Here is an 8,793-nt window from a genome sequence, read left to right as displayed (position 1 = left end):
GTTTTTAAAATTACTTTTTAGCTTCAAATTAATTTTATATTTTTAATATGTTGATATTAAAATTAAAATTTTAAAAATAATAAAATATTATTTTGATATATTTAAAAAAAAAACATTTAAAAACCAATATTTACTACACTACTCTTGAATGCAACGCAACTTTGTATTACAAAAGTGCTTTTCATTGATTTTAATGGCTTTACATCAAAAACACCTCGTAAAAACTATTTAAAAAACACTTTGAAACACATCTCTTTGAAACACTTCACTTTGAAAACCATTTAAAAACAGATATCTAAGAATATTAATCCAATTTCAATTCTACAACACGGACTTAAAAACTGGACGAACTCAAGACTTTACAAGTCCGTTGTCATGGAAGAGGAACAGCAAGATGCATACTACCTTCTAACTATTATTCTTTTCCTACAAATAAATTCACCTACTAGCACTTTCTCATTGAGTTCGCTTATTCTTCCAGCATCCCACAGTGGAGGAATGGAAGAAATATACTAGTTCTTATGGGGAGTTGAAGGTTCAGACAAACTGCTGGTCGAGTCACCTGTTGTTGGATCGAGTGCAGTGCCACTTGGAAGAGAGCCATTTCCACCTTCTTGAGACACTACAGGAATCTTCACAGCCACTCTTTCCATCTCCTTCTCAAGCTCTTCTTCCTGGCGCAGAGCAGTAAATTGGGTATCCAGAGACTTGGCCGCGGCTAACCATGCAAGCACGATCACCAGAAGTATTCCTCCAAGGTAAGGAGTTGAATTGGCAAGTGACCCAAACGTTAAAATCATAAACTGTTGAATAAGAGCCCCTCCAGACTTCCCCAACGGATTGCAGACAACATCAATGGCTGCCTTCCCTTTAACCTACAGCACAGATTAAAGCAGCTAGATTAGCACTGAACAACAAGCCATTTTTAAATTGACTTTTCCATATCCTGCATCAAAACCGTCTCAGAATGACTGAAACAGATTGCTAGTCTAAACTACAAAAGCATCTAAAACAAGTAAAAGGTCCATACCTTAGTGTCCTCATCCAAGGGAATATAAGCCATTTCTTTGCATGGATCAAACAAACTGTACTTGGCACTCTTGCTGAAAATGTTTTGCAAGGCACCCACATATACAGCAGCAAGAAGAGGAGTCATCCCAAACTGTGCAAGGGTAGGAACAAGAGGGCCCCCAAACAAAATCAGAGAGAAGAAACCAACTCCTGTTAGAAGCAGGACTGTAGGTGTAATTTTAGCTGCAACTCCCCATCCATATTTGTCAAATATAAATTGACTTAGAAGCATCATCGTGAAAGTTGCTATTCCAGTTGCTGTTGAAAAGTCACCCATAAAGGCAGAGTACTCATTTGGGCTGGGGAACTGCGAATTGAGTGACAGAGAGGGGAGCAAAGAGAATCAGTAATCAATAAGTACAGAGAAAAGGAGGGCAAGGACACAATCAGATCAAGTTTACCTGCGCCTTTAACTTTGATTTCCAGGTAACCTCAACAAGGTTGATGCTAATACCATATGCAACCACCAAAGTCGCAAGATCTCTAATATATCTGGAAGACACAAGGAATTTCATGCTCTCCATTGTGGTCATCTTTGGCTTTTCCTGCACATGGATTTTCATTCTATTTTAAGCTATGTTTGTTTTTGCGGACCAACCATATTTTTTAAAAAAAATTTATTTTTGTTTTTTGCTTCAATTTTTTTGGTGTTTTTGGATCGTTTTGATATGTTGATATCAATCATGAATTAAAAAAAAAAAAACAATTTTTTGATGCATTTCCAAGCGAAGAGCACTTTGAAAAGTAATTTAAATCTTCAAAGTATATCCTTCTAAATTGAATCTCATCAAACTACAAGTGAAAATATAAATTGTAATAGAGCAAGCACATGAACTCTTCAGTAATAAAATTGATGTGGTTGTACATTTATCGATATGGTGGAAATATTTACAGAAGTATTCTCACTTCTGCGGCTTTAGATAATTTGTAAGGATGTGTTCACACCCTTCAGTGTCTATACACAAGGTTCCTTCAAGTGATTTAACCTTTTTGTTTGTTTTATACGAGCTACAAAATAAGCTTTTCAACACCTTCACTGATAATTAAAAAAAAAAAATCCTTGTTAACAAAATTATAAAGGTAAGCCTGTCCTAATCAGCATTGAATGAACAAATCTAGATAGGCTAATAATCAACAAAATATGGCATGACAAGCATATAGCTGGTAAGATGCTGTCACATCACATTTTTAAAACTTGTTCCTTATATTAAGAGTGCCGTGTTAAAAAAAATTGCAGAGTGGCTGATGAAAAAAATATCCAGTGCCAAATTAAAAAAAACAAGTAATTTTTATGGGTATACTATTTCAATTTCATAATAAAATTTAAATAGTATACTTTGAGAAGATTACCTTCTTCTTCTTACTTCGGGTTGGTAGAGCAACATACGTATTCACCCACCAGTAACACAAACAGATTGCAAGCCCCATCAACACTACAATGCTCATCATTCCTTTGAGCGAGATGGCCCAACCATCAACACCAGGACCCAAGTTTCTTCTCAAATTAGAGAAGTACTTCACTGTTCGGCCTGAGAAAATCAGAGCAACATTCGCCCCAAGTCCAAAAAGAGGGTAAAATCGTTTTGCTTCATCTATAGTAGTGATCTGCACAATACATGCAACATCATTAAGTGGGTAGCTTCAATCAACATTTAAGTGCCATTCAGATATGGAAGAGAAAACAAAAACACTTTATACATATCAGAAGAAGCATCTGTCCATAACCACTCTTGCACTAAACATGGCAAAGACGATTCTCGCATTTGTATTAATCCCCCGATTGATAAAAGTGGAAATTAAAGTTTAAAAAATAATACACATTTAGAGCAGTATGAAACTCTGTTCATTTGTGTACAGGTAAACAGAATCATATCCACAACCCTTGTAGGAGATTCAACGAAATGAACAAACACCATCATAGGTCCTTTGGAAGCATTAACAAAACTTAACCAGGTAATTAAGAGATGCAAATGAGAGAAGCATTTGTATAAGGTACAATTACAACTATGGCATGGCAAACCTGGCATCTACACCAGACATCAGCCCAGACAAAGGCAAAATGAAGTGCTAAGACTGTTTGTAACATCTAACTGAATATCAATAGAGAGTCAACTTAAAGATCAAAATAACCATGCTTCACAAGCACGTCACAGAGAGTTATTATCCAATCTTCCTCTACAGTAAGTTAAACCCTTTCCATAGAGATGAGAAAGATGAACCTCTACACGACCTCAAATAGTCCACATCTTATTCAGCTTCACTGAATGCCAAATGAAGAAAAGCAATTATGTATTTTCTTGTTTGATCGGATCATTTAAACCAGCAACATTCACTAATGAAAAATCAAATTATTCATGCTAAACAGCATCTCAAAGGGACAGGGCTCTTTAAAATTTTATTAATCAAACCAGTTTTACTTCACTCCGACAAAACTCGCAGCACTTTTCATAATCCATGAATCTCTTTTTCTTTTAAGCATGGCACAGATGCTGAGGAACTAGCACCCAAAAATATATTCAGCATATATTAGAACTGGATGAAAAAACAAAAGCATCAGAAATGAAGAGGGAACCTATAAATCGATTGAAATATCAATGACTGAAACATGTAAGCCCTTATGCAAACTACAACTCAAATTCAGAGCAGCTTTGTAACAATTCAAAGAATTATCGATTAGAGAAAGCATGAGTAACATATCAGTGACCTCTAGCGCATGGATTTTCCTTTCTTTTTTTAAAACAACGTACGAAAAAGACAAATTATATAACAAAAGAAGAAAAAAAGACAACCACAGCTACAAACAATCAACAGACAATTTTGAATCCAAAACAGCCTTCATAAAGAAGGATGGTTACCTGATTAGCAAATCCCCAGAACAGCACTGAAATCACCACACTCCCCCACAATTCAGCCATGACATAGAACAAACAAAAGGTCCAAATCCTCATAATTGCTAGAGGACCAAGAAACCTTGGGCCAAGTACGTTGAGAAGTTTATCAGCAAATGCTTCAGGGTGGATATAGTTGCTGAGAGGATACAAAACAAACCCAAAAGCCCCAAAGAAGGCAATAAAAGGAACGATTACAGTATAAAAGAGAGCTTGTTTTGACAATACATTAGCCAATTTTGTATACAATAACATGAACCCAACAGCCATAGGCAAATTCACCCAAGTTTTCAAAAATGGTATAATTTCTGCACTGCTACCTTTGGCTGTCACGACCAACACATCCTTAGTGTCTCTAAGGATTGTGTAGTTAAAAAGAATACAAAAGAACATTAACCCAAGTGGGATAATTTTTTTAAGAGTCGCAAGCTCAATACCCAAAAACTTTGGTTTATCAGTTTCTTCACCAAACAAAGGTTGTCCATCAGCTGCAGCCTCTGCCCTGCAAATATGCAAGTTTCTATCTTTTGGGGAAAACCCACTTGGTTTTGATACAAAGGTAGGAAATTTTGGGACCCCATTTGAAGATAAAGAAAACCCGGTAAAATTTTTAGGTTTTGTAGCAAAAAGCCTCTGCTTTAAGCCCTGTGAAGGATACAAAGCTCTGGTTTTGGGGTTTGAAGGTAGTGAAAGAAGCCCTTTGGTTTGCAGCACCGCTTCCATGTCTCTCCCTCTCTGTTTCCCTCTCTTTAGATCCCTTAAACAAAACCCAAATCTTTGGTTTTCAATAAGAAAGCATAAGAGAGACGCAGAGAGAAATTGAGAGATAAGGTGGCCGAAGGAGAATGTTTTGATTAGAGAGAAATTGAGAAGCGATAGAATACTTTTATATATAGGAACCGAAACACTCAGACCCTCTTACTGTTGTAATATGTTTTTCAGTCAGACGACTAAAAATTTATTTTTTAATTTTTTAAATTTATAATAGATTTAAAATATATATTTTAAAGTTTTTTTAATGATTTTTCTTTACAAACTTTTCACTATTGTCCAAATAAAAAAATAAAAAAAATTATTTTATATATATAACTATATAAGCACCATAAGATATTAAAATTATTTTTTTTACATTTTCATATTGAGTTAGTATTATAAACTTATTTGTTTACTATAAATATAATAAAAATATTTTTTTAGTTAATAACAAGACTTTCTCATGATAATTTTTAATTTTAATAAAATAAAATTAGTATTCTACAATTGAGTTATTACAAATACAGAATATTATAATGACTATTATAAATAATCATAATCTTGATATATGTATTTAAAAAAAAACTTTATTATCAACAAATGAGTATATTTTTTAATTTTGCATTGAAACAAAAAGTTCAAAAAGAAAATTATTTTCTTTTACTACTAAACACATCATTATTTTCTTAAAAAACTATTATTACAGTTTTTCATCCAAAGTGGGGAAGGTTTTCAATCTGTAGGGTAAAAAAAAAAAGACAAAATCTATGGTTTCAGAAATCAGAATGAGCATAGCAAGTGGAGTTAAATGCCCTGTTAGGGAACGATTAAACGGAGTTTTTTAAAGATTTTAAAAAAAATTATTTAAAATTATATTTTTAAATTTTTAAATTATTTTAATATATTTTTAAATTATATTTTCAAACAAAAAAAAAGATGGGGGGGGGGGGGGGGGGGGGGGAATCTCTTGAGGTTTCTGCTAGATGCTGATATGCCCTTCGAGATACTTTACACTTTTCTAAATAAAATGGGATACAGGGTGTGAAAGTAACATGTGAGATTCCAAGCTGTGCAGGTATGACCTGCACGGCTGTCAAGTTTCCTGCTGAATTTTCATTTTCTCTTATTTATTTTTTATTTTAATTGATTGGGGAATTTTCTTTCACAAATTAGATTTATATTCTTAGACCTAAATTCATATATTGTGTTATTAGCTAGAAGTTAAATGAATAATGCATATGATATAATTGAGTATTGTAATAATGATTATTTTTTGAAGTAATTTTTGTTTTAAAATATATTAAAATAATTTATTATTTTTTAAAAAAAATTTGAAATTAATATATTAAAATGATATAAAAATATTAAAAAATAGCTTTTACACAGGAAAAAAAATAAACAGTACCTTGATAACTCATGGGACAAATGATAGATATTAAAACTATTTAATAAATTGTCAGCATATTTATATTACTATATAATGATTTGAAATCACTCCAAACGTGTCAGCATTATTATAGGTTATATGAGATAATGTGTGTATAAAATACATGACGAGATTCTTTAAATGCCATGCACATGGAATATTTGTTGATAGAAAACATTATCTTATATCCATATATACATAGAAAGCGTTTAATTAATGTTTTTTTAATATATTTTTTGTAATAGAAAATTAATTTTCAGGTTTTTTTTTTTAAAGTTAAATCGAACGATAAATTGTTTCCGTCGTTCCTGGAGGGCATGATTCTCGACATGGGTGCGGTGCACGTTTCTTGCAAGGTTCTTTTTAGTTCCAAATTCTCGATCAAAATTTAGAAGATTCTGTGGACTCTAATTTTCAAAGTCAAGCCAGGTGGCTTTCCACGGATTTGTCAAACCACTGCCTTAAGACGGGTTTTACTAGTTTGTGTGGCACCGGTGCCTAACTTGTTTTTTTATATATTATATGCTTTACTATTCAAATTCTAAAAGAGATATGCGGTTGACGCCCTGTTATATTGAAAGAAATTAATTTTGATACCTGATATTTAAATCAGCATACCCTATTATATCTTATTGATATTAATCATTTAAAAGGGCAGCATGACTTTATTTTTAAAATTACGGAGAAAATAAAGATTTCTTGTACATGATTATTTTTATTTTTATTTTTATTTTACTCGTGAGACGTGTGATGCAGTATCCATTTCTGAAACCAAGAATTTGATTTTTCAGGAATTTTAGAACGAAATTTATCATTTTTTTATGTATAGAATGGACAAGAAAAGTTTGGTGGAAGCGTTGATATTCTACAACACGTTTGCATGTCAAGTCTTGCTTCCTAATAATGCCATATTATAAACATGGGGAATTGTGATAATTGTATCCCGCACACAGGAGACACGCCCATGGCCACTGCTCAGCCCCGAGTTCCCAAGAAAGCACAGAACTCCATGATTAGGGAGGGGCTCAGCTCCACTGGGGTCTTTTACCATTCTGAGTAGGGGTGTGTAAAAAAATTAAAATAAAATAATTGAAAAAACTAAACTGTAAAAAAAACGATTAAACAGATTAAAATTTTAAAAAAACCGACTGGTTCGGTTTCGGTTTTATAAGGCTAAAACTGCAAAAACCGAACCGAACCAAACCCAAACTAAAAAAACCGGAAAAAAAAACCGAGCCAAACTGAAAAAACAGAGCCAAAACCGGTTTGAACCGATTTTTTCCTAAAAAACCGAACCGAACCGAAACCGGCCGGTTTGAACCGGTTTTGGTTTTTAAAAAAACATTTCGGTTTGGTTACTTTTTTTAATAAAAACTAAACCGAACCGAAAATGATCACTCCTAATTCTAAGGCGTAGTTTGGTAAAAGATTTCGAGTTATAAATACAAAAATATTAGGAAAATAGCACATTTTAATTCAGCTTCTAATGAAAATTGCAATTTATTAATATAGAAATAAGAGTTATATTAAAAATGCTAATAGTGTATGTATTAAATTACCGCTAATAACAACAGTGATTCTTAGCTCAAACGCTAATGTGAATCCAGGCACAATCTTAGCTCTATGTTAACTCTAGATTTGATATAAAACAATCCTTAAATCACCACAATCGAAACTTTAAAAAATCATAAATTATAATCTCAAATTTATAATTGAGAGTACGATATTTTAATATTATTTTTAAATATTATTTTTATTTATTATTTTTAAAGATAATTGATAATGGCAATAACAAAATATAACAAAGTGCATTTTATAACTTGTAAAAGAATGATTTGAAATTTTAAACAACATGTTCCCCTGTTAATTAACGATTTTAAATCATGTTTATCTAAAGTAAGTATGAGAATACATAATATATAAGGTAACATTAAAATCAACATGAAAATTAACTAAAACAATATTACAAAAGTAATAAAAATAAAAATAACTCTAAACAAAAAAAAAAACATAATAATACATTTGAACTTATTTATGTATTCTGCGACGACGAGTGGATGGATCGGCTTCATCAATTGCACGACTTTCATCTATTTGTGTGATCTCATCCTTTAAGACAACAATATGTAGGCTCAATATCTCTCCGAACAGGTCAAGTGTAGTACGATATGTTTTGAACCAAAAAGATACATAATAATATGAAAGTCTATCATCATCATTGAGATCAAGAAGATCAACCATAGCAAATCGGCTAACATGTAACAATTGTCCAACATAATATAAAGTAAATAGAAATTATTAATCCACATAAAAAATGCAACGGTTTTGTCCAAGTCTATAAAAAGTAACGCATACTTACAATATTTTGAATTTGATGTGCATGTGGCCCATACTACATCTCCTCGCATAGAGGAACCTGCGTTAGGTTTGGTGTAATGATTTGGCATGTTATACTTAGACACCAGCCTAAGTATTCCTCCTCGGAAATTACTTGATGTACCTCTCTAAAAATAAAATTTCTTCATGCATCCCGCGTCGATATATACTGGAGATAATGGATCATCCAGGTATAATCAGCGTGCCTACCTAAATGACTAATGGAATACAATTGATCGCTCATATCTATATAAGATGAGATGTGTTGTTTAAAGCCAA

General features: G+C 32.4%; 1 protein-coding gene across 1 annotated transcript; it reads right to left on the bottom strand.

Moving 5' to 3' along the window:
• Positions 1-254: 254 nt before the first annotated feature.
• LOC7486621 (plastidic ATP/ADP-transporter) lies at positions 255-4,831 on the bottom strand. Its single transcript, XM_002298083.4, has 5 exons — positions 3,927-4,831; positions 2,422-2,676; positions 1,473-1,616; positions 1,031-1,378; positions 255-875 (listed from the first exon to the last, which is right to left on the bottom strand). The coding sequence occupies exons 1-5, from the start codon at positions 4,680-4,682 to the stop codon at positions 513-515; spliced, it is 1,866 nt and encodes a 621-aa protein (XP_002298119.3). The 5' UTR covers positions 4,683-4,831; the 3' UTR covers positions 255-512.
• Between the last annotated feature and the right edge of the window lie 3,962 nt (positions 4,832-8,793).

This window comes from Populus trichocarpa, chromosome 1 (assembly GCF_000002775.5).
Source record: "Populus trichocarpa isolate Nisqually-1 chromosome 1, P.trichocarpa_v4.1, whole genome shotgun sequence".
Taxonomy (NCBI): domain Eukaryota; kingdom Viridiplantae; phylum Streptophyta; class Magnoliopsida; order Malpighiales; family Salicaceae; genus Populus; species Populus trichocarpa.
Note: the sequence above shows the minus strand (reverse complement) of the source record. Positions and strands in the feature narration are given on the sequence as shown.

Bases quoted from the DNA above. Each gene is read 5' to 3' on its own strand.
- LOC7486621 (XM_002298083.4), bottom strand. From the start codon at position 4,682: ATGGAAGCGGTGCTGCAAACCAAAGGGCTTCTTTCACTACCTTCAAAC. The intron at 1,617-2,421 runs GTAATCTTCTCA...ATCCATGTGCAG, and splicing joins CCCGAAGTAAGAAGAAGAAG to GAAAAGCCAAAGATGACCAC. The intron at 1,379-1,472 runs GTAAACTTGATC...CTCAATTCGCAG, and splicing joins AATCAAAGTTAAAGGCGCAG to TTCCCCAGCCCAAATGAGTA.